At 40.2% G+C, this 26,052-nt stretch overlaps 1 protein-coding gene across 1 annotated transcript in view; it reads right to left on the bottom strand.

Moving 5' to 3' along the window:
* Positions 1-26,052, bottom strand: part of LOC108872807 (kalirin-like) — a 125,317-nt gene that overhangs the window by 40,413 nt on the left and 58,852 nt on the right. Inside the window, 21 exon segments of the mRNA XM_018660671.2 lie at positions 12,087-12,189; positions 12,815-12,963; positions 13,084-13,185; positions 13,298-13,488; positions 13,656-13,767; positions 13,872-13,964; positions 14,220-14,309; positions 14,483-14,552; positions 15,312-15,421; positions 15,515-15,581; positions 16,129-16,250; positions 16,503-16,685; positions 17,258-17,380; positions 17,581-17,696; positions 18,024-18,138; positions 19,024-19,173; positions 19,279-19,428; positions 19,659-19,727; positions 21,308-21,427; positions 23,391-23,557; positions 25,582-25,828. Of these exon segments, the coding sequence (XP_018516187.1) occupies positions 12,087-12,189; positions 12,815-12,963; positions 13,084-13,185; positions 13,298-13,488; positions 13,656-13,767; positions 13,872-13,964; positions 14,220-14,309; positions 14,483-14,552; positions 15,312-15,421; positions 15,515-15,581; positions 16,129-16,250; positions 16,503-16,685; positions 17,258-17,380; positions 17,581-17,696; positions 18,024-18,138; positions 19,024-19,173; positions 19,279-19,428; positions 19,659-19,727; positions 21,308-21,427; positions 23,391-23,557; positions 25,582-25,828 (2,649 nt within the window).

Below are 26,052 nucleotides of genomic sequence, written 5' to 3'. Positions count from 1 at the left end.
AATAATGTCAAATACATTAGTCTATGTGTAATGGCACAAGAGTGGCTCCAGAATGTAAATGCAGTTATTTTAACTTCCTTCTCTTCCTCAGTCTGCCTCGTCTGCTCTATTTTCACTGTCTTGGAAAATGTCAGGGAGTGTGTGTCTCTGTGTGTTTCTGTACATTTGTAAAGCAGGCACCCTTTGCCAGACTAAAGATCTCCTAGCAACACGGACTCCTGTTTCTATAAAAAGTACAGGTGACTTTATACCTGACAGATGGCCACGCACACTCACAGCGTCAAAAGGCCCTGTAGCCCCACTACGTAGGTGTTTTCACTTATTCTGGCTGAATAGACCTCTGCTTGGGCTCAAGGTGGGACTACGCTTGGAAACACTGTGACGTCACCAAACTCTGCGTACTAATAAAAGTTTTATTTGCTCCATTTCTTGGTGCAGGTGTGCCGCTTGTTACGTAGCAGCATAACCTGGGAAATCAGCTTATATGGAGCAACATATGATGCCGCAAGTATGGTGCTGAATCTAGCAGCTGATATCAAAGAGCAGCACAGAGTCTAGATGCCGTGATAATCTTTAATCTTCCCGCAGCCATTACATGTTGGCAGATAGCAACTCTCCATATATCATGTGTTAAATGCAAAGCATGGCTGATCAGTGGCTATCAAGGCAGCCATACAAAAATCTTGTATCCCTAACCTGTCTGAATTTGTTGAAGCCAAATTTTACCCTTCTAAATTTTAAGTGTTTCAAGACCAGAACATGTGTTTGGAAACACAAGTCCTCCAGATGATGGTCAAATCAATTGAATCAGACAAAGATATCTCTAAAAGTGGAGGTCTGAGGTTTGGGCAGAGTGACACTGATTTGTTTTTAAGCTGAGTGGAATGGGAGCTGGTTAGCCACATTAGGTATGTTAACACTACCGTGCTAATTACTAGACTGTGCACCTTAACAGTTCAACAAGAGTACAATTAGACCCCATCTACAAACAACTGCTGTAGTTTGGTCTTATGTCAATTCAAATTTCAGTATTTTTTTTTTTTATGCAACACATTTTCTATTACATTTATTGATCATTCTCTTCACCTTCCCTCCACAGGAAATTCTTATTATTTGTAATGTGTCTTTTAATGTTGTCGGACAGGTAAATGCATTACTATCAACATAAGGCTGAAATTCTGTAAGTGTGACAGAACCATCCAACAGAGCAGTTGCTATCCTCTTTTCAGCACCACTGTGCTCTGAAGGTCTTGTTTGTGTCGGAGGGCGTGTCTTGTGCTCCAGCGCCATCGGTCATATGACCCATTTTTGTGCACTGACAACACACACACATGCACGTGCACCAGCTTGTGATGGTCATATGTTAGAGCAGAGGAAGACAGTGTTAAGCAGAACAAACACGCTTCACCTCCTCCAACGGCGGAACGAATGGAACCTGTTGAGCTCCGGAAACTTCCATGTCATTCATTGGAGAAGGTCACTAAAGACTTTCTTTTCTTAGAAAAGGGTGGATCAGCTTGAATGTACTTTGTGTGCACAGCAGCCTTTATTTATTATTAGTTCAGTATGTATTGGTGATAAGTTAATAAATACTGACTTATGGTTTGCTTCAAATGCAAACTATCCCTGTAAGAGATTTACAAAGACTTTCTAATCTCATTTGAGCAGAATTGAGTTTGACTGTGTTCATATGAATAGCGCTGTGCACAAATGCTTGCTAAAGCTTTTAACTGAGGATAAACTTGCTTGCTACAGAAGTTAAGCTGTCTTTAAAAAGACAAATTCATGTAGAGGATGAGGGGGAAAGATGCAGATCTGTTCCCTTCAATATTCATCTACTCCAAAACACCACAGACATAAGGCACTCACTGAGCACTGAAGTCCATGTTGGCATAACTCACCCGAGGTCCAATTCCCTCCATGCACCATGTACACACCTCAAGAAAAGACACTGGCTGGTTTGGATTATCACCAGAAACACACCAGTATAGTAAATTAATTCCCCTCCCAACCTCTGAGATAGATTAATTTTAAAAAGTGTGAAAGAGGTGAAATTCCAATCAAATATAAATGTATTTTTATTTGAGTTGAAATTAGTTTTTGTTTTTTTTTCTTTCCTACACCATTAGTCAATCCCAGATTTATCATGTGACCCATTGGTGGGGGCCTGACCTTGGAAACCACTGAACTAAACTACCCAACTGTACTGTATCTGAAGTATTTAACTAGCTGAACCTAGACCAGCTACAACTGGAAATTCTATTTATACACTGATGCTTTAATATCAATCTAAGAATATAATAATATAATACTGTGATCAGTCGTAGGGATCAAATACACTTTGCATGCAGGACTTTTCCACCATTGACTGATGTTAAAATTGTCTGTTTTAAAAAGAATAAATCAAGATGAAAATAAATACTAGCCTGCCATCTGTGTCTCTCATATGCACAAACTTCTGAAAATGTTTAAGGGCTCTGCTAGCTGCCAGGGAGTGAAAATTGTACACATGAACTAAGCAAAGTGACAATGCATGCTTATGTGGAAATATTATTGATTGCCAGGGACCGCCAACCCTGTCTCCAAGGAATCCGTCTCATATGCAACTAATTTGCAGTACTTACATTCACTGGCAATATTTTGCTCCAGTGTAAGAAGTGCGTGCCACATTATTATACCACAGCCGCTGACTTCAACACTGGCAAGCTAAGGTTCATGTTCTGTATTGTGCTTCATGTCAGGTTTGACTTCTTCAATACTCATCAAAGACAACAATCTTTCCCTAAACATAACCAAGTGCTTTGAGTTAACCAAATATTACAATACAAACATTAATCATGCTTTACGTGCCAAAAGCAATTATTGCAAGGAAAACCGATGGAAAATGTTAGCAATTTCTATTTTGTTGTTGGGCGGTGCATAGAAAATAGTATTACAATCAAACAACTGGTTGGTTCCATTTTGTTCAGTTCTACAAGGTGGTAAATACTTTTATATAAACAATTCTATGTTTCAAAGCCTGCAAATGTATGAATAAAATTGTGATTACAACAACAGTCAGACAGTGGATGTTGGACTGACTACAGCAACGTCCTGGAGTAGAACCCAAGGAAAAATCCCTCATGTCCCAAGTTTGAATTGTGGCTAACTGCAAATACACCTCTATTTTGGGCAAACTCCTCCCCGTGTGTATAGCCGTCCATGGGTTAAGAACGAGGTCGGAAAACCAACGTAGACTATTTCAATATTACGTCCTCAGTTTGAGGGCTGGTTTGGAGTCAGTGCCTGTCTTTTGACAGCCAGAGAGAGGAGAACCTACACTTTGCAGCTCTAGAAGTAAGAACCACTTATGTTGGGAGCTGGGGGTGGGATTATCGTGACCAACTAGACCTACTAAAGCTTTATGACCACCATTTAAAAAAAAAAAAAAAACAGAGCTAGTGTAGCATCCAGTCTGCCTAGACGAAGAAGAACTTCTTGTCATGTTTGGCGCTAGGATTGCAGGGAAAGTGGAGACATATAGACTGTCCACATGGAAACAGCATCACATACACCAATCAATCCAGTCCAGCATCAAACTCGCTGAAAATACAGTAGAAAGAGTAAAATAAATAAATAAATAAATAGATAAACATTACATCTGAGCCACTATGTCTGAGTCCCACTCAAACTGCTCAGTGTGACCAAATAAACTGTTTTGCCACTCTATACAATACAAAAGAAAACACAACTGAAAAAGCAAATAAACTGCAGACACATTTTCAGACAGTTTAGAAACCACTCAAACCAAACATTTAATTCAAAGACAGCAACAGTGTCTCCTATAAAACAACTCAATCAAGGCACGCTGCCTAGGCTTTAAAACACGGCTCTGCTATTACAGTGTACTCCAAAGAGTCACAGCTTAAAACATACTTAAAACAAGAAAATCTTGTACTGCAACACACTTTAAAAATCTGATTTTATGAGCAAGAAAAATGACAATACCACCCTCCAGCTCATCCCAGAAATCTTCAAATGTTGGATCAGTATCTTTTAGTTGCAGGTTCTCCACTCAGGTGCATACACTCTGCAAAAATACTCAGCACACTGTAACACCAGCTCTGTTACATAGATGGCAGTTAACCTGCCCACAGTTGTTTTGTTTTTTTTTTTCAAGCATCTGATGAATTCCCAAAAGGAGATGACCAAGTAAACAAACAAAAGCAAAGGCACTGACTTAGCATGAAGTACAATGACAGAATTGAGAAATTTCAGGGCATTTATAAAGATTTCTAAAGTACTACAGTGTGTCCCAGCTGCACGTAACAGACTTCTAATCTAATAGTCAGAGCACTGTCTTGTAAGGTTCATCTTTGACTGTTAATGCACAAACTACATATGATAATGCTACATCTGGCCTGTACTTCATATCAGTTTTGGCTCTAACTGTTCATATACAGTAGTGTAGGTGCAGTGTGGTCCTCTTTGTCATCAAAATGACAGCACAAAATTCCAAATCCAAGACAACCGCAGTGAGTCAAGACATAAAAATAGTAATTTCTTCTTTGACTTGACTGATGCAATCAAAGAGTTAAATAACACAGCGAGTCCATGAGTGTGTTTACACTGTGTGTCTGCTGTATAATCTGAATTTAAATGACTTCAATTCAGACGTCTGGTTGCTCACATTTCATTTATCCAGTCTCTCTGTGGCGGCTAATGGCCCGTTTCCTGTCTCTCTGTCTGTCCGTCTGACACACACCCTGTTTAACCATTAATCTCCCCCATCACACACACTCCCTCCTGCAGTCCAGCTTTACAACATGCTGAGTGAAACTCAACAGCACGTATGATTGGGATCTGAATCAGAGACCAAACCTCAACAATCACTCACCAATGATTAAACCTCAAAAGACCTCTTCTTATATTCTGAGAAAGCATACTCTTTACAGGTGACAGAGGAGGATAAAAGATGTTTAAGTGAAAAATCATACAAAATTTGACTTCACACAAATGGCTGTCTTTTGTCTCAGCAGTTCCAGTTGCACAGGGAATTGAGTAAAAACAGAAGTTTGGGTGCAGAGAAGATTAAAAAAGGGTTTGAAAGGACTATGTGTCCACACTCTGTCAACACGTACAAGTTTAGGTCTATTAACAAGAAAAATACAAGTGACTGGTATAATATTTGTCTGTGGTAGTAACACTTAGACAACTCAAGTCATGATAGATGTCTTAAATCTGAGGCTGGCAGAAAAAAAAGACAGAAGTAGCATGGCAAACACAAGATCATAGCCAGAAATGGTTGTCCAAAAAAAAAAAAGTCATTAGTCATTATAATTCTACAACAGCAAAATTCAGAATGCAGCTTGACTTAGACATGACAGCACCACTTCAAGACACACAGTCTCATAGTAAAACAACATTTCTGTGACTACAGTTAGCAGTGAATGAAAACAGTGTTTAAGTGCTAACTAGTATAATTTTAGCTGTGAGTAGAATGAGTAAGCAGCTAGTGTGTAGTCCAGCAGTTTGTACTCACTCTGCTGCTCTCTTTGAAAAGTTTAAAGCTCATCCACTTTGGCATGTCGACCTCTCTTCTTCTGTCTCCCTCTCTCTCTGTCGCTCTCTGTCTTTGACAACTCCCTCATCTGTGTTTGCCACACACACAAGCACGCCCTCACACTCTCTTTCTCCCTCCCTCCCTCTCTCTCTCTCTCTCTCTGTGTATGTGCATGAACAAACAGCAATAGCTTTGTGTTTGATGGGAATGGCAATCTCCCTGATGTGTGTGTGTGTGTGGGTCAGTGTGTTCACATTTCTCCCACTCCCTGGAAGCTACTGGTGCACTAAACCACTTACAACTGCTAGCGCTCATTGTGTGTGTATGTGTGCCTCTGTGTGTGAGTGTGTGTACTGTATGTGTGACACAAAAGTCATATGACCAGCAAATGGCTACTGTACAGCTTCAGTCTGAATCCGATACTGACTGCATTTGATTCATGACAACAAACATGTGTAAACAATTGCTAGCCAGTGTAAAAGTGTTGTAGCTGTATGCCGGTCTAGTGAGCACAAAATCAAGCTACAATGGAAGGATAAATAGTAACAGTCTATAGTTACTGGGACAAAACCAATCAGGACTGTCAACTTTAGCTAAAGAGATCAGCTAGGGAGATTCCCTGTTGATGTGGCCTGCATCCAACTGCAAGACTACTTTTAGATACCTCCATGTGACAGCAATGCCAAATATGTCACATGTGCAGGGTAATGGAAATTAAGTTGAACTTGTAAACTAGAGGAAAATAATTTGCTGTAATTCTAAACTGTTGTCTTGCTGTTACTAATTCTTCTTAAGGGTCAATTCACCCAAGTCACATGCGGTCACCATGCAGCTAGTTGTGGTTTAATTTCTAGAAGTTTGAGAAATTTCTTAGATATGTGCTGATACAGCACAATGGGGATGAATGAATTTCATTAGGATGTTTCCTGAGAGGGACAGGAATGTGTGAACCAAATTTCAAGTTAATTCAGTAACTGCAGAGACATTTCACAGACACAAAACCACAAATGTTGAACTCAGGGGATTTAAAAGGTATTAGGATCCTGAATATCCAAACTAAATTTCATGACAATGCATCTAAAAGCTATTGTGATACATGCGTTTGGACCCAAGTGGTAGCGAAAGAGACTAAGAGTGCCATCCCTTTCCAGAAACAATGCATTAGATACTCTGGGCAAAAAATATTCAGAGCAAGGGAGCACGGTTTGCGGGAAGAAATTCACAGAAATTGATAACTCAAAAGTCGGGCAAATCATTTGAGTCAACCACCTTCCAACTTCTGAGAAAAAAAATCCTCGGCGTGACTTAGGCTGATGGACTCAAGCCTGGCATATAAACGTGGGGTAAACATGGGTTAAGCTGCTGCTGTGCCTCTTTCCAACCAGCTATGCACACTTAGTCCTATGGGAGTGGAGTGTTGGCGAGTTTTATTGAGTCTGGCTAAGAGAGAAATACAATTTTTACTCCAGCTGAAGGCGGAGGCTAAAAGAAGGGTCTGTCCTCTGACCTACGGGGCTGTGGTGGAGCCATGAGGGCTGCCAACTTGTCAACCACTGGAATGATACTTTAAATAACGTAAAGACCACAGACGGAGCCGCAGCTGACTCATTACACCAGAAAGCGTCACAGAAAAGACGTATTCCACACAACGTCACAGACATATTCAACAAGATATTACAGAACTGGTTTGAACCTCAGTATGCCAACAAAACATCACCCATATACAGTACATATGCTGACATGTTCTGAATCACATCATGGATACTGGCACAGAGCAGACCTTAAGTATTTGGACAGTGGCAGAAGAGGTCCTCATACCTAAATGAAGGTTTGGTTCAGTTAAGGCAACTAAAACTATTTGGCTGAGGTCAGGAAAAGGTTGCTTTCTTTCAAAGAACAACACTGACTCCTGGTAGGAAAAATTTTGTAAACCATGGTTTCCAATGTGGAAGTCACAAACTTTGTACACCCAACCCTGACCTTTTACAAGAGTACAATGATGCTACCTCTGTCTTTTCTAATTAGAGAGGCCACTTATAATGACTGCAAGAGGTCGCTTGTCATAGAACTGTAGGCAAAGGTTGTTTTAGTAGTATTTGTTTTTTTTAACCAAGTAGTGCCGTCATATATGTTGTGAGGACAGCCTACTTTCAGTTACTTTAGCATCCATGCTGAGTGAATGGTTTAGGAATTAAATGGACTCTTGTTATAGTCATCCTACACTATCAAATAAATTGTGGTATATAGAGCTTGTGTACAGCTCAATGCAAAAGTATCATTGAGTATATGTTGCCTTTAACAAAACAGAAAATTGCAGTAGAGAGTTGCCAAAGATATGTAGGGTAATTTAGATAGTGATGCTAAGCATAGTTTGTCCAACAAAGAGCAATGACAAGTTTATATTTTAACTGTGAATTGTCTGCTCAGTGCATAGCTTTATATCAAATCTTACATAATTAAGTTCAGGGGATCCTTTTGATAACTCTGTAAGGTGATTATATTCATCCAGTATTGGACAGAATATAAAATAGAGCCTTATGATATGAGAAAAGCCTTATACAATGAATGTGAATAATACTCAGCACTTTAACCCGCTTATGTCATTTTAAATCCAATGAACTGAAGTACACAGCCATTTTAAATCTGCTAAGTGATCCCAGTTATTACCCTAAATTTTTTTAAAACAAAGAATGTAAGGCCTGGAAAAACTGCGAAAAAAAAAAAAAAAAAAAAAATACTGCCCTTTAAACTGTTGTTAGGAGGAAGACCAATCGGGAACTTCTGGGACGGCTGCTAAATTTCAACATGCTTCTCAAACACTAACAGAGATGGTTTGAATTGATTAATTGCACTCTAGTGTGTCTGCACTACTGAACATCAATCCTTGTTGGTACATTACAGTAGTACATTCTCCATTAGTAAGATGACAACATTGTGTTTTCTATTGTTGTTTTCTCTGTTTTCATGCAGTTAAAACTAAAAACTTTAAGTGTGGAGAGTGATAGAGGGAGGATGTTAACAGAGAAAGAAAAGAGGGTGAGGGCAAAAAATAAAGGAAAAAACAGCCATAAGAGACAGAGAGGTAAAGTAAGAGAAACTCTGCAGAGATTAATAGAAAAATATGGGGAAAAGAAACAAGGCATTCGTCATATAAAACGACTCCAGTAACCACCAAAAACAGTAGCCTCCCAACCCCTTTCCTACACACATGCACTCTATATTTTTATATATATATATATATATATATATATATATATATATATATATATATATATATATATATATATAACACACACACACACACACACACACACACACACACACACACACACATCCTCGAGACCCAGACAGCCAGTGGAACATCTGACTACACCAATACCAGGCTGTTATTATAGTATGTGGAGACAGGGAACAGGGGGAGGGGGAGAGGGGGAGATGTGTGAAAATTGAGAAAGTGAGAAAGAAAAGAGGGATGGATTGCAAAAGCAGCAACTAATCATGGGGATGTGTGTGGGCAATTCAGTGACGGATTGCAGAAGGTGGAAAGAGAAAAAAAATGGAGCAGAAGGTATATAAAGAGAGAAGGGAAAAAAGGAGGAGAGGGACAGACAAGAAAACAGGCCAAAGCAAGACAGAGAAAGGTGACAAGACATTTATTGAGTTAGGGTAAAGTTGAGGAGAAAAAAAGAAAGCAATATATACAGTACAAACTGAACAGAACATGTAGTAACAGTTGTTGATATCTCAGATTTAGGAAGACACAACAACTTCTCTCCCACAGCTTAATCACAGCCATAAATGTAATTATACATACTGTGAAACATTAAGTAATTCTTGCAGTCAAACTGCACTGTTAATCAGGATCTCTTACTAAAAAAAATCTAGTTTCTATGCCTGTAGGTTTCTCCCAGAATATCAACTGGTGAAAGTGGAAATGACTGAGTTTGTAAATTGGAGACACACTCATTCCTTCCTAAGGGTTAAGGTTTAATTTTCATTGAAAATCTAAAACGTTCCACCTCAAGTTTTCAGTCTTCAGACTGTATCCTATCTTGTTTAATCTGGTGATTGGTTAAAAAAAAAAACAAAAAACCCTTAAGATTTGCTGAATAATTGTAAGTCCACAGTTTTCCTCTCAGGACTGGAGTGAAAGCTATTAATAGAAAGATATCAAACCCACAGTGCACCTGAAGAGTGGCTGGAGTGTTGCACAAACATGCCTGCTCAGATCATTGAATTGTCTTAACTCCAAAATACACAAGGGATTGGCTTATTGTCTGATAATGAATCCCTGGAGCGCCAGCAGAGCCATGGGAATGCAACAAAAGAGCAACAATCTCCTCACGTAAGACAAGTGCTACGACAACCAGCCAATAGAAATGTATATTTAAAGACTTAAGGCCTGATGCAGGCAAAATAAAGTAGCGGCTTAAATAAAGGGGATGAAAAGGAAAGATGACAATTGAGAAAAGGCATAAATTCACAAGCTCTCTTAAAAAGAGTCATGTTTATGATTGTCCTGTATGTTGCTTAGTTCTCATTCTGTTGTCACAACGAGTGCTCACTCTCTTTAAAGCCTAATTAAAAACAGAAATAAATGAAGAAATAACATCCAAAACACACACACACACCACACACACACACACACACACACACACACACACACACACACACACAGTGCAGCTCATAGTTAAAGCCCAGCTCTGCTGTGTCAGCAAATGTAATGTGGAACTTATCAAAACAAAATGTAGGAACCATGTCCTTTTTCCCCTTTGATGTTTTCAGGAAAACAGCAGAGGAGGATCCAAAAATAGCAAGCTAGAGTTTTCTAAATCCTAGAAACAATAAACTGGATGAGACCAACAACACACCCACAGTCAAAAAAGGCTGGAAAAATGAATTATGATGTTTTCATTGGACAGGAAGAGGTGGGGAGACAAACGCAGGCACACAATATAAAATGCAGACACATATGCAGAGTTACAGTACTTCAGACTTGTGTGTGCATAGAGTTGTGTATTAATTTTGTACATGTACACATGACTCGTAGACATATGTATTATGCACAAACAAAGATGAAATCAGGAAGCAGTGAAAGACTGATAGAGCAACAATGTGAGACAAAGATGATGGTATAGTAAAAAACAGAAGTGGAGCAAACAAGTTGGGACACAAACTGAAGATGCACAGACGCACAAGGTCATTCTGCATGAGTGAGGAGGAGTTTGTGTGTGTGTGTTGCTGACATTTAGAGGCAGGGTAAGTGTGTAGGCGTGGGTTGCACGGCGAAAAGGCCACACTGTGTAACCCTACAGTAGGAGGCCATGACTGACATCTGTGTGGGTGGATATGTGTATGTGTGTGTGCATGCAGCAGTGAGGAGGGAGGTTCTGTAGTAACAGTAGAGAACAATCCGTTCAAACCAAAACAATTTTTTAAAAAACCTTGTGCAATCAGAACACATTTTTTTAGGTTTTTAGGTTGGTTACCAGTATTTGCATTAACCTGTTCTACAAAACTTAACTGGAGACCTTTAAGCAAAACTACACTACAAGTCAATCTGTAACTCAAAACACATTTAATACCCCAGTTCAATGAAATCTGACCAGCTTGCCTGTTGCTCCTTTCCTCCTCCTACCAAAAATCAGTAGCAAGTATTAAAGCAGTGTCAAGTACCTTTTCAAACAAAAAAGACTGGGAAACCCTGCTACTAGAGAAACAAAAAAAGTATTCTAAATGGAACAGTCTGAGAATTCAGTGGACACAAGGCATGGGGATCAGGCAATGATAGGCAAGTTGTTTTTTGTCCCTCATTCAATGTAATAATTTAAGGTGCAGTTTGGTTGGACATATCCACACCTCTACATTTGGATTACATAAAAAATAATAAATACAACATAAGAAAAAAAACAAACAAGGACAGGATTTCAGTGTTCCCTCTTACCTGCACTTGAATGCAGACTGACTGTCAAAATAAAAGTTATAAAAGATGGGCTTACTTGAATGTGAGAGACTGGCTGGTATGAGGCATCAGCACAGATGCCCGCACACAACCTGAAGAGGTTTTTCATCACCGACTGCTTCTCTGCTCATATGGTGACATTGCTGAATGCTTCTCACACACACACACACACACACATCAACTACACACACAACCTTAACCTATAGGTAAAGTTAAGGATAAGTTTAACACCCTCACAAACACACAATTATGGAGCTGCATTTATCTTATAGAACTGGTTTTCTACATAGTACAACACAAACCCAAATGTGCACTAACACAGTCTGTCAGCCACAGGCACATTCACAGCCCCTGGTTCTGCCTATTGTAGCTGCATGGGAGACCCTGTAGCACTGAGACAGCTGTGGGTCATCAGCTCGTCACAAGCCACAGAGCGAGTCTCAGTCGGCCGCCTTCAACTCCAGCTCCATTATTCAATGCATTGAAGACTCTGTGTGTGTGTGTGTGTGTGTGTGTGTGTGTGGTGTGTGTGTGTGTGTGTGTGTGTGTGTGTGTGTGTGTGTGTGTGTGTGTGTGTCCTACCTTGTCACTGTCTACAGTGTTCTGGGACGTCCTGGAAGCGATGGAGATGGTATCTGGTTGGCTGCTGCCATCTCCTTGACTGTCTCCATCTTCACCTCCCTCCCTGAATACACACACAAACAATCGGAATGAATTATATAAGTTTACACTTTCAGTGTGAGATGTGTTTATACCCCCAATAACAATTGATAGGGCAATACTACTACTTCTAGCCGCATGTGTTTAAAATCTTGTAAAGGTTTCAGTTTGCTATGATGGCACTTTTGCCATGGTGAGAAGGTGTCTGCCCGCACTGCCACTGTTTACAATGATGACATTTTGAGCTTTGGCAACAACAGAAGTGGGAAAGAGTCAAACCCTAAATCTCCTTATTACACAAGCATTTGAGGAATGATCACTCAAATACCAGTGGGGTGTTACTAGTTGTTCATTTCACTGAATTTACAGAGGATTCTCTCATTCAGTGTAGCAGAGATGTATTTAGGTGTGTTTGGCAAGAGAAACTTATTGACAGCAGGGTTCAGATGTCTACAGATGGCACTAAATTAGTTTCAAAAGTCCATATTGTTATGTCTATGATTGATGTTTCTATCCTCAGTGATGTTTGTGATGATATTTCAACTACTGACAAAATAGCTTTCTACCTGTGGTTATCTCTTCTCATCTGTGTCTGTGTGTGTGTGTGTGTGTGTGTGTGTGTGTGTGTGTGTGTGTGTGTCCTTGTTTACCTCTTAGTGTTATTCCTGGGTTTGGTCAGTGCTGGTGTTTTAGGCAGATGAAGAGGCTCCTTGAGCGCCCCCTTCAGGTGAGTCATCCTCTCCTGGATCACCTCCCTGATGTTTTTAATCCACTCCTGTTTAGCTTCCACACTTGACGCCTGGAGGAGAAATAGCATTATAATTATTATTAACATAACACTATCTTCTGGCAGCAAACCAGTATGTATGCATCTAATTAGAGGGCAAAATTTATGTCATTTACATCTAATTTTACTCACTTTTAGCACAGTTTTATTATCAGAGGAAGGGGTTCTTCCTGCCCACAGAGCAAATTTACACGGGTCGCCCTCAATGTGCTCCGTCACCCCTAACTCTGATGTCTGAAGCACAGCAAGGGAAGAATGTATAATTATTACAAATGTGAGTCAGTGACAGTTACCCATCTGTAGCTATAGTACATACAACTACACACACACACATACATACACCCACCAGTAGTCTGTTCTTGTACTGGTACTTGGTTCTGCCAGCTGAGTCTTTGATCTCCTTGCTGAATACCAGGGAGAACTCAAACAGGAAGAGGTGTCGGTCCCTCCCCTTCCTGATCAGGGAGCGTGGATCCCAAACCTGGAAACTGTCCTGCAGGATCAGCTCACCCTGTACCTCCAGGTTCTCCTCAAAGCCTGAGGAAGACAAATATCACAAATTAATATCAACAACATACATCAACATATACCAACACATATCAATATAGTAAGTCTTGAAAAAAGGTCAGCAGTAAAGTAATTAAGGGATTAAAAAACTGTAATCAATTAATGAATCCAAAAAAAAAGTATGGACAGTAGCTTACCCTCCAACATGGCGAGATGCATGGCATCATTAGCTCTCTTAGGAACACTAAGCATCACCTCCAAACCATCTTTAATCTCCCCTTTACCCTCCTCACAGCAAGACAGTAATTCCTGAAGGAAGAGAGGATATATATAACATGACGAAAGGGCATAACAGAGTGCAAAAGCAGAAAAACATAATGTATGTATGTGTGCATGCGTCTTTGCGTGTCTACCTTCAGCAGTAGTTGGTACTTGGTGATCCTCTGGACTGGTTTGATGAGGTAGGAGGAGATGGAGTTGGCCAGTCCACGTCTCTGCTGAATGTCCTATTCATACACACAGACACGAAATTATAGCAAATACCAAAATAAAATAAAATAATGGAAAAGGTTCAATTCAGTATGCTGCGGTTGTATTTGCTGGCAACTATTTAGTTGATCAAACAGCACCATCTGCTGACAAAACAGGTGAACTACACAATCATCACACACTAGCTGCAGCAATAATCTGTTTTTGTGATTATTTTGTTTGAATTTAATTTAATGATGACATGAGAAGCGAATACTGAAGAGTTTACTCACATCAAAAAAGGAGCCGGCATGCTCCAGTATGAGCTGACTGGAGTCTGGTTTGTTCTTACAGTAGTCCACATAAATGTGGAACTTATCAGCCTGGAAAATAGGAGAGTACTCTCAAAATTATATTTATAAGATGACAATCATTATACTATGCACTATTCACCCCCAACCCCTAGTTAAGACAGAGCTCAGAGGTCAAATAGTTCAGGTCAGAAGTCACGGTCTTTTCATTCTGACACTATTTGGAATAAAGGGCTGACTCTCACCCAGGTGACGAAGCAGTGACCAACGTCCTCTGGTAGCTGTTCATAGTTCACCAGTTCCTTCAAGAAAATACTGCAAAAACACACAGAAACGCAGGAAGCAAAAGATCACAATGTGCACTTAGAATACTTTTTATATGGATCAGACATTTAAGGTAAACTAATAAATTACCCTAAAAGTTTCTCAGGACCTCTAAATGAAAACTGGTTGTATTGTAGGGTATCCTTTGCTCTGGCATTCCATAAGATTTAGCAGGAAGATTGCAAAATAAAAAATCAAAAGTCCTGAGTCAAAGAGTATAAGAAAATGTTTCCAAGAGGAACCAACACAGAGATTCCCAGAGGTGCCACATGGAGATCAGAAACAAAGGAGTTCCTCTGGGAAACTTTTGAAGCTCAAGAACTGTCTATGAAGGCAAACCTCAAAGATACCTCTTCAGTACCCCTGTAAACTACAATAATCGGAAAAAACCCAGACAGTTCCCTTTGGGTGTTTTCCAAGTGGTGAGACTTCTCACGGCACATTTCTAACAGTTAAGAGCATTTCCACCGTAGAAAAATTGCCTCCTTACTGACAAATGTGCAAGATGACTGCAGTGATCTCAGCAAATTTTTGCCATTCTTAATATCATTTGATTACATACTATTAGAGGATAAAAACAAAGTACGTAATATGCCATGGTTGTTACTATGCTGTTTGCTTGTTGCTAGGGGAATCCTCCATCTGGTTCCAAAAATGTCTAAAATTGGTCAAAACATGCAATTCTCTCTCTACTTCCTCTGCCCAGCACAGACACTAGGCTTAGTTAGAAACAATGTATGTGTCTCTCACTTGTTGTGGAAGTCATAGATCTCCTGCATGTTTCCAAAGATAATGTGCTCCTTGTTGGCAATGCCTGGGGGGATCTCTTCCACACCGCTGGTCATCTCCCACAGGTAGGTCTGACAGACAGACAGATAGAAAGACAAGTAAGGCAGACAGGAAAACACTTGTTCTGTCAAACTAAATTTCACAAGCAGACGGCCTTTTCTTACCTCTAGACACTCATGTAGATCTCTGACATAGGTCTTCTCTGTCTGCAGTAGCTCTGCCATGATGAACCTGAGACAAGAAAGGGGTTTAGTTAACCAAGGGAAGCACCACAAAGAAGGATCAGATGGCATGAATTATGTAAGTGGTACTATTTTGTATCTGATTGTTCCATGACTGCATGAGCTTATTGATGTTCCTCCAAGACTTTTAGTCCTAACAAACAATTCTTGACAAGACATAAGCAATTTAAAAGGCTGCAGAGGAGATTAGGACACTATAAACTGTGCTATTATCACAATTACATGTCTTTGATGTCTTCAAATTCTAAACTTGGGAATGCTATGGGTAGCAGATGATTGCCATTATCAGCACAGACTGAGGAAGCATTGTCTTAGGAATGGATAGGAACGAATTTGGTTGAATAAGGTAAGTTCTGAAGCTATATTATAACACTCTTTTCATCTGTCAGTCATTCTATATGCTTCTTGTGTTTCAGGCTTGGGTCATGTAGAAATAAACCCAGCTTATAAGTTCCGTGTAAGATGACGTTATCTTACTTAAATTGGGAAGTAGCGCTGTTGTCTCTCTCTCCTCCAAACTTCATTCCTGTACTTACTCTTTCTTCCTGGCAGACTTCCTCTTCTCCTCGTTGACCTCGTGGTTGGGGTCACGCAGTTTGACTTCGGGGTCATCTGTCAGGCTGGCAGGGATAATGTCCAACTCCAAGTCTTTATTGTCCTGTGTGGCGAAACATTAATGGATTTTTGTCGATGATTTGAAACAAAAATTGATAAAACTCTCTCTATGTCTGTAACTAATCACAGCCATGTCCATAAGTATTTATTCAGAATGTATCACTGGTGTTTGAGATACTCATGTGAGATGGACCGTTTGAAACGACTTTGGCGAACCAGAGGCCCATACCAGATTTCAACAGCAGTGACTACAATCTAATACATGTGTAAAGTGTATGTGAGCATGTTTGCTCACCTCAGAGCTGACACCCAGACTCCGTTCTAGGCTTTCCTGGTATTTGGCCATGCGTAAGGAGAAGTCACGGTATCTGCGGTCCACCGTGCTCACCCATCTCTTCAGCTCCGACACGTGGGCGTGACCTTTCTCCACCAGGTTGTCTGCCAACTGGATCAGCAGCTTTACCTTCTCCTTAGTTTGCTGTGGGATGTTCACACACAGATTACATGGATGACATGCTGCTTATTTGGGGATGTCACTGATCTTCTGGGCTCCTAAATTATTACTTTCTCTCTATCTATATTTCAAATACTTCAAATATTCAGTAATTAATTCAGCATCTGACCATCTGCCCGCTGCCATTTAACAAAATGTTCTGGGAGCGTTGAACATCAATTACCACCTGTCAGCTCCTATTCCTGTCCATGAATGACCCCAAGTTCATGTGTGAAATAATACAACAAACTTTGGCTGTTGCTTTCTGGGTCAAAAGGAAAATGTAACTACCAGCTGTCACTCTTGCGCAAAATCACAGTGAAAGTGAATTATACTGCATTTAGTATGAAAAGTAGGAGCGACAATCACGTTCAGCTCTTGTTTGACTCTAAGTCTCCTACTTCCATTGATTTGACACCTGGAAAGCACTGAAGCTCCTTTGAGGCACAATAAAACTGTCAGTAGCTAAGCTTTACACACAGACACACTCACGCATGCGCATGCACATGCAGAAGCACACACACACACACACACACAGACAGACAGACACAGTATACCTTGGCAGTGTGCCTGAAATGATGGTAGTCGGTGAGGAGTTCCTGTGTTTCCTCACTGCTGTCACCAGGTGACGTGTGTGTCGCCAGGTAAACCTCACCTGTCTCCTGGATCCAATCAAGTGCCTGCACACACATGCACACAAAAGATAAAGTTTATCACAGTCCTGTATGTATTTGCCCATATAGAGTCACTCCCTAAAAACCAGATGTCCTTTTAGTGCTGTACATTTCCCCAGAGCAAAAATCCAGCCAGTATTTATTTTTTCTTCACTAATGTGCACACGCGCACACACACACACACACACACACACACACACACAGACCTGTTTGGCACTGCGTTCAAACACCAGGTACTGCTGACATTGGTCCAGTCTTCGTTTCTTTAACGTCCAGAAGTGAAGGACTCTGTTTTCTCTCTGCAGCAGCTCATTCAGAATGGCTGCATGTAAAAACACAGAGCATCACAATAAATATACACTTTTTCTGTAAGAAATCCCCGATTCCAAAATGTGCTCCCAGCTCACTTAGGAGGTTTTCAAACTTAACTGTGAGTGTACTTAAGTTAAGCACGTTATAAAATTATATATGAAGATTAAACACAGTCCAAGAAGTTTTTCAGGGGAGTTATAAGTAGATTTATATCAAAATATTAATATATTGACTACATATCGGATTGATAGTAGGTATAGGTCAGTTTCCCCGGATGGTGATGCAGTATCTCAGCAGTGACAGTGGTTACAGTAGCAGTAGTATCAGCTGCTCTGACCTTTAACTTGTTGTTCAGGCCCTCTGGTGTGACTGGCCGCTCCAGGCATGCTCACATTGTTCCTATGAATGTACTTCAGAAACACCTCAGCATTCCTCCGGGCCAGAGTGCATGCCTGAAAAACAGGAATATGGTGGTTAAACACACTAACATGCCAAATCACTTTTTTAATATAGAGCATGATTAGACCATACTCCTTATACTATCCCTTATAAATTACTATCACTGAATTCAACATGTTGCTGTCCATCTTTTGGGTGCTTTCACATGTAGGCTGTTCACTGTGGGTCATACCAGCCCAGGTTGGTTTGCCCATTCAGTGTGGTTCCCTCAGGCTGGAGTTAAAGCTATCATTCAAACTCCACCAAGACAGCTTGAAAATGTGGGCACCCGTCACTTCCAAGAGAACTCAGATGCAGTTTGTCTGTGGTACTAATTCAAACTGAAGCGAACACAATGTTATGTTATGCATATTGCATAAGGTGCACTAAATTGCAGGATGACCAGCTGTAAGTCACCAGTACAAATGTTGTTTTGTTTTTCCTCCATGTCCAATGTGTGTAAACAAACCACAAACGACTTAAAGGCAACCACTTCTCATTTGTCACTGAATCTAGACCAGGTGAAACTAACTACAAGTGTGAAAGGGACTTTGGTCATCCAAGAGCTGGAGCGACCTTCCAATCACATTTTTTCTTTATCAGCATTTCGTCAGTATAGATATATCAACCGAAATGTAACTTTTTATTATTTTGGTTAGATCTCTACAGGACACCTGTCAAGATGATCTGTCATCTGATATCCCTGATATCATCTCATCAAATATGTATACCTTCATTAAGTTGTATATTCACAGGTGCCATATAAATATACTGAAATGCTATTTTTAATTATTTTCTTTATTCAGCCTCATTCAGCCAGCTGTGTCCTGGTTTACCCTGCTCTGGTGTCCTCTATTTACGGTTAAAAATTGCATATTGAATTTGGTGTTTCAGTTCACCTTGAGGAAGGCTTCTTTCTGCTCCAGGTGTTTACTGATCAGAGGTAGAAGGTGGTCACTGTCTGCAGAAGTTCCCAGTTTATCGTGGCTGCCACACCAGTCTTCATCCCGACGATACTCCTGCTCCAGGCTCTCTAACACACTGCACACCTGAACAGACACAAAGGGTTGGTGACACCAGTGACGACAGCACTCCTGCTCCATCCCTAGAAATGAGAAAACGTAAAAAACATCCATAGAAATGAGAAAATGTACCTGTTCAGACGTCTTGTAAAAGGCCACAGAGGCATTTACAAGCTTTAGGCGGTCTTCCATCTTCAGCATCAACTGTTGCCAGTGAACAGCCACTTTCTCAGCACAGCTTCGAATTGCCTCTGGATCATAGTGGCCTGCCTGAAGCATCATCTAGAACAAAGGAGCATTAGAGAGGGTGAGCGAGTGAGAGAGAGCAGGTAGAAGGTAATACATGGTTATGATAAACAGCCTGCAACATCTCCTGGACCCAGGAATGTGGACAAGACAAGATATCTAGTGGAGATGTGCAGTGAGTCTTACTTTTTCAAATTGAGTCTAAACTGTGCTACAGTCTGCTACAGTAAATCCTGAATTAACAGTTGTAAAAAGCATGGATTTACCTCAGCTTTTTGCTGGACCTGCAGAGCACTCTGATGAGTCTTCTGAAGGGAGTTAGCATGGAAGAGGGACTGGGTGAAAAGGAGGGGAAAGAGATAGTTAGTCAATATTAGTCAACTCAACTTTAAAGGTTGTCTGTGGAGTTTTTTGACCACTATTAACACTAGAGCAATATTTTTATGTGTGGATCCCCACTTTGTTTGAGTTTGTGCATGCACATATACCAATTTTTAAGTACACAAAGGGGAATTTATCAGACAATGGCAGGAGCCCAAAACCAACCAGCTACAATCATGCCTTAAAGTTGAAGCCAGGGGGCATGTTCAACTACCCTGGTGAGTGAAAGCTTGCTTCAGATCCAGCCTGTTCTCAGTTTCCTCTTAATACGTAGGGAATATTTTTTACACAAGACATTTTGGTCTTAATACCCAATTTCATTACTTTTAATGTGTGCCTTGAAGGGGGTTTTGAGAAGCAAATTTGCATAAAAGTGATACCAAACCTAAAATCCACAGTTTTACCACCAAGTACAATAGATTTTTGGCATTACTTAAAGACTATATTAGGGCTTGCAAAGAAGTATGTTTTCTATTGTCAACATTCTGCACTCTTGTAGCTAAAGAACAGAATAAAGGTAGTACGAGAGCACGTAATTCCTGAGGAGTCATCAAAGGTCTAAGTCTAAAATTCCAGTGTAGGAATTTTATTATTCATACACTTGTAGACACACTAATGGATGCATGCATACTTTCATAGTTTCTGGATTGAAAACAGCATTAAATTTTTGGAATTATTCCAGTAAACAGACAATGTGATTTATCTTTAATAATATTAACCTGTAAAATAACTGACTGACTGAAACTGTCAGGATCCATGATGCGGTTTTATTTAGGTATTTCTCTTTTATTTTATCAATACATGTCATCTTTTCACTGTTAGCACTGGACCAGACAGACAATGCTTTCATTGTGTGTGTGTGTGTGTGTGTGTGTGTGTGTGTGTGTGTGTGTGTGTGTGTGTGTTGTATGTGTGTGTGTGTGTGTGTGTGTGTGTGTGTGTGTGTGTGTCTGTGTATGTGTTTGTGTGTGTGTGTGTGTTTAAGCTATCAGCCAAGGCAGTATTACATCGCATGATGGAGGATGCATGACTTGCATCATGTTGAGGAAACACACACACGCAAACATGCGCACACACACTCACAGTCCCACAGGAGCAAAAACCAGGCCAGAGCACATATGTTGGGTCCGGGCCAAAATAATGTGTTTTTGTGTGTGTGTCTGTGTGTATGTTGTACAGTGCTGACCAAGGGGCTTTTACCCCTTTGAGTGCTCACACACTTCTGGAGTCAGCTATTTAAAGCACTGCACGGACTAACACACACACACATGCAGGGACAGCATTTGAATGCGTGTGTGCGTTTGCATCTGTTACTCTTCAAAGTCAATGCAAAATGAAATAATTATTGAGGCAAGCCTGGTTCAAACACAGATGACAAAGAAAGTGTGTTTGTGTTTGTGTGTGTGTGTGTATCAGTGTGCACACCCATCTGCTACTATTCAAACCAATCCATACTGAAATAATTATTACTAAAGTACAGTAAGCCTGGTTTTAGCAGCAGTAATTAGGATGTGTGTGAGAGTTGAGTGTGTACCTCTATGGCCATCTGGAACTGTTCATGTTCCCTCTGCAGCTGCTCAGCCTCAGACAGAGAGCTGGCATTCACCATGCTGGCATTCAACATGGACTCACCGTTACGAATCCAACCCAACACCTCGACAGGGACAGAGAGGGGGACAGACACAAAATGTCAACATATGACAAAATAACACACTACTAATGTTAACACTAATCCATTTATGTGTGTGAGTGCTGCAGGAGAGAAATATCCAACACTATGTCTAAAAAAATGTGTTGATAAATATTAGTTTAATAATAATAATTAATTTCCATGCTTAGATAGCATGCACAGAAATCAATCACAAACTAGCATTCACATTGCAGGAATAGAGGTCTGCATTGTGCAAGTTAGGTTTTACATTAGTTAGGTTAGATTTTGACATTATTATTGTTCTGAATGTTCTGCTGTTTGTCATGTTGTGACCATAGAGAATAACTGAAACCACAATGGATCTTCAACTTGTATACTGTAATAATGATGTGACATTTATTGCAATAATTATTGATATTGACTGATATGGACATTTTATATATGTTACACAATAACATGTAGTAAGTAAGCATACAGTATAGTAAGAGTTTGATGAGTAGAGAGTATGAGGAACAAAAAATATCATGAGAAGTCCAGGAGAAATATCCTGTAATAGAGATCATGGGTGATACCAATTCAGAACTCTGGTATAATAACACAAATGTAGCTAATCGTTATCAACACTTTTAATGTTTAACATTTCACTAAAAGATTAGAGTCTGTGTTATTCAGACCGTTGAGTCTTAATCTCCACCAGTGTTATGTTTGAGTACCTTTTTGGGAAGACACACAATGCTGAAATGTGCATGCAGTGACAGCTGGACATAAGCAATATCAGAAAAAAAAGGATTTTGGAATTTCCCTATGATACAGGACTTTGGCTAAAAATCTAGAGCAGATGTTTACACTAATGCACTGGCTAGTCTGCCAGAAATAAAGAAGCACAAAGATGACAAATACCTTTCTCTGAAAATGTTTCACTAAACAAAATTTAAAACTTTACCAAACAAAACTAATTCCAGTGCATGGTTTACTTTTAATGGTCAACAGGCAAAACAGGACTATAACACATAATGTGGAGTATCCATGACATATAATAACAGTGCAGTGCAGTGTATATAACTGTGCAGTTTACTTTTATTTGTAAACAGGAGTAGCCAATTTATTTTCTTTAATTTCTTTTGGAATATGTCTTAGCAGCAAAACCTCCTATCGGACAGTTTGACACTGACAGAAGTAATTTGTGGTCACTGTGCCTGCACAGTTTTATTTGCACCTTCCTCATGCACTACATTCAATGTATTATTCCACACTTGATCTACATCGCACCCACAGATATTAAAGGTAATTTGTGCACTTCACTAAACTGTGGCTGCAAGTAAATATTAGTTTGCAGTAGATCTATGACCAGGCCAGCTCTATAGCACAAACAGGAGTAAGAAAGAGAATAGGAGTGAGGGTGTAGCAGTTTGTGTGTGTGTTATTAGCATGTTGCCATAAACCTCATAAATTATTCAGTTATATCCATCTGCAGCAGCAGTGTGCTTCCTGTCTCAACACACAACATATCACATCTGCACAAAAACACAAAATATTTGCTTTATGGAGGAGGAAGAGCTGGGTGTTGTTCTTGTCAATCCTCCAACATGGAGGAATATTTCCAAAATGATTTTCTTTGTTTCTAATAATAAAAGTAAGTCCACCTTGCTCCATTAAGGCTCCATATTATTTCCTTTTTAGGTTATAGTTTGCTAGTCTTCTCTGCCTCAGGTTCAGACTATTTTGTAAATTTGTGATAATGTTCTAATGTTCTACTTTCACTGTACAACAGAATCTTCATATCCAAACAGATCTTTCATAACACCAGAAGAACCTTCCCATTTATCAGTTTTATTAAAATACATTTTATGGCAGGGTTTAGAAAAACAGCCTCCTCTCCTCCTGTTTTGCTGTCCACCATAATGTTTAGAAATGCGCTATGATTAAGCTGTTAAGTGTTCCTTTAGTGCCTGGTGCTGGTGTTTACCTGTTTAACCTCGGCCTGTAGATGGCGTAGCTGCAGAGTCTGCTCCAGCCGTGTGTGCGTGTGCTGCGCGTTGAGCTCCACCTCTTGCTGCTTCTCATGGAGGAACTCCAGCAGCTCCTGAACCTGAGAGGCCAAGTCCATGTCTTTCTCCCCCGTCAGTTCGATCCCTGACAAACACGCACAAACACTTTAACATTACTTTTTTATGTATGGGTGTACTTTGTATTTTTTAGCTTTGGACAAAGCCAAAAACCTGCATCCCCCTGTGACAGGAGCGGCTCCATCACTGACAGCGGGGAGCCGTACACACATGTACTGGCATACACGCACACACATAAAACTTCCGATCCATCACGTTTTCCCCTGTTAACAAACTTTCCAATCATTCAGTCATGTTCCCATTCCTGTTGAAGTAGAGCAACCAGAGGCTGCACACCTGGTTGTTCTATGTCTCTTTAAACATACATTTAAACATGTTACTCACCGGCGGCATATCAGTCGTTCCGGTTGCAGAGCATGATGCGGCAAAACGGGGGCATAGCATTTGCCGCTATTATATGCCATGTTCTCGCGGGGTTTCGGGGTCATGTGACCAATTTGAAATATATATTTTTGGTCTTTGTTTATTTTATCTGTAATTCTCCAGTCAATACATTGTGGATGCAAATAACTGTGCTTATAAAAATACAGTTAATTTTTGTTTAATTTATATTTGTGTTGTGGAGCCTTTAGAGGCAATGTTAGAGAGAAAATTTATTTTTCCTATTAATTCTTGAGCCTGGAGGGAGGAGCTTTGGGTTTTTAAGGGGCTGCTGTGGCCCAGGGAAGGCAGTCTTGGTTTGGTTGCAGAGGAGGTAACGACTACTGGCACATGTTTACTGAGTTACTGAAGAACTCAATTGAGCTTGAATTTTTCCTTGATGTTTTTTTTTTGCATTGTTTGGTTGTTTGGTTTCCACCAATTTTTCGCACTGTAAAAAGTCATCACTGTTTGCACTTTGGGAGGCCGGCAAATAAAGAAATCAGAGCACCAGATTATCTTCTGACTACGCCTGTGAGTTTTTCCTGGGATTTTTCCTCTTACCTCCACCATTTTTGGATTTTTGGGAGGTTTAAGAAAGAACCCTGTGACAGATGGTGTCAGAAGTGGGATTCGAACCCACGCCTGTTCGAATCTGCCTTCAGTCTTCATGCTGAGCATGTCTGGCCTCCAGCTGTGTACTGAATATAAAGACTCATATCTCTTTTATAATTAAGTTAATCATATTTCTGAGCTGAATTATTTCTTTAATGCCATGAACTCAAAATGTGAAACAAATCATGAGCCCTAACTACACAATGAATGACAAACATCCTGAGAAGGCATCTTAAGGGGAGGATCTCTGATTGGGTTTTAAAAACTGTTATACTATATGCAGAATCAATGCCTCATTGCTTTATATCCTCATTCAATACTCATTTGATATTTTTAGCTTACTATATCACAGATATTACGCTGTATTAATGTTTGAGCTGCAGATGTCTCATTAGTTTTTAATGAAAGAGAAGTGTGTGTTTCTGTGGCATCACTACAGCCTCCCTTCTCTAATAAATGGCACTGCTAGAGAGAGAGAGAGAGAGTGAGTGAGTGTGTGTGTGTGTGTGTGTGTGTGTGTGTGTGTGGGGCGGGTGAGAGAGATCACTCCAGGGGGCATGGTGACTAGTAAGAGGATTGCGCTATGATGATTTTTTAACCTAATTCTCTCTCTGTTCCATACAATATTGCTTTTCTTTGGAATCACAGTTGAGTACTACCAAAGCATCAGGGTCCCCTCTCTGCTTTATTGTAGCGTGGGCAGCTGTAAATCCAAATGTAAACCTGCTCAGCCACATTCAGAACCTGAGCACATTATTACAGCTGTAATGCAGAGTGAATGTATCCTATATAAAAATATGTCTGTAGTGAACATACAACAAGCTATATTTTTTTTTGTTGTTGTTTAAAAACTCAAAACTGTCACTTTGTCACATATTAAACTCCTAATAATGCCAGGGGTGAAGTTAAGTCCAAAACTCAAAAGGTTATGGTAGGAAATTATTTCCTGGAGCTCAGATAGTCATTTTAAAGCATAAAAAAAATCCCATATTCCTCTTCATGCTTTGTCCACCCATTTTCATTTTGATAGAACAAAGGATTTTGTGTGTGTTTTACCTGAAGCCTGAACCTCCATAATGTACTGGTGCAGATCTTGACCCTGCTGCATCACTTCATAGGTCATGTTATTCATGGCCGCCTTCCTCTCTGCGTGGCGTTTCAGCCGCTGTTCTGCCAAGCCGATGTCCTCTGCACTGCCAGAGGAGGCGCCGCTGCTGCTGCTGCTGCTGCTGCCACCCGAGCGGTTGGCGTCAGTCAACTGACGAGACAGATCCTCATTCCAAGCGTCCAACTCTGCTGTGACCTATAAGAACAGGAGAAATGAGGAATCAGAGGTTGTCAAATGGGGACACATTTAACTACACAACACGCCAAAAGTCATTAGGTGCCACTGGGCCATTGTTGCTTTTTGTGGTGTGTCTGTCACTGTCACCTCTAATTAGTTCTTATCAGTGGCTGTTAGCCTGACTGAGCATGTTGAATCAGCAGTGGAGCAGCAGCCTCTGACTAGATGCTAAGCTTAGAGAA

Source organism: Lates calcarifer, linkage group LG1, assembly GCF_001640805.2.
Source record: "Lates calcarifer isolate ASB-BC8 linkage group LG1, TLL_Latcal_v3, whole genome shotgun sequence".
NCBI lineage: Eukaryota > Metazoa > Chordata > Actinopteri > Centropomidae > Lates > Lates calcarifer.
This window is presented reverse-complemented; position numbering and strand designations above follow the sequence as displayed.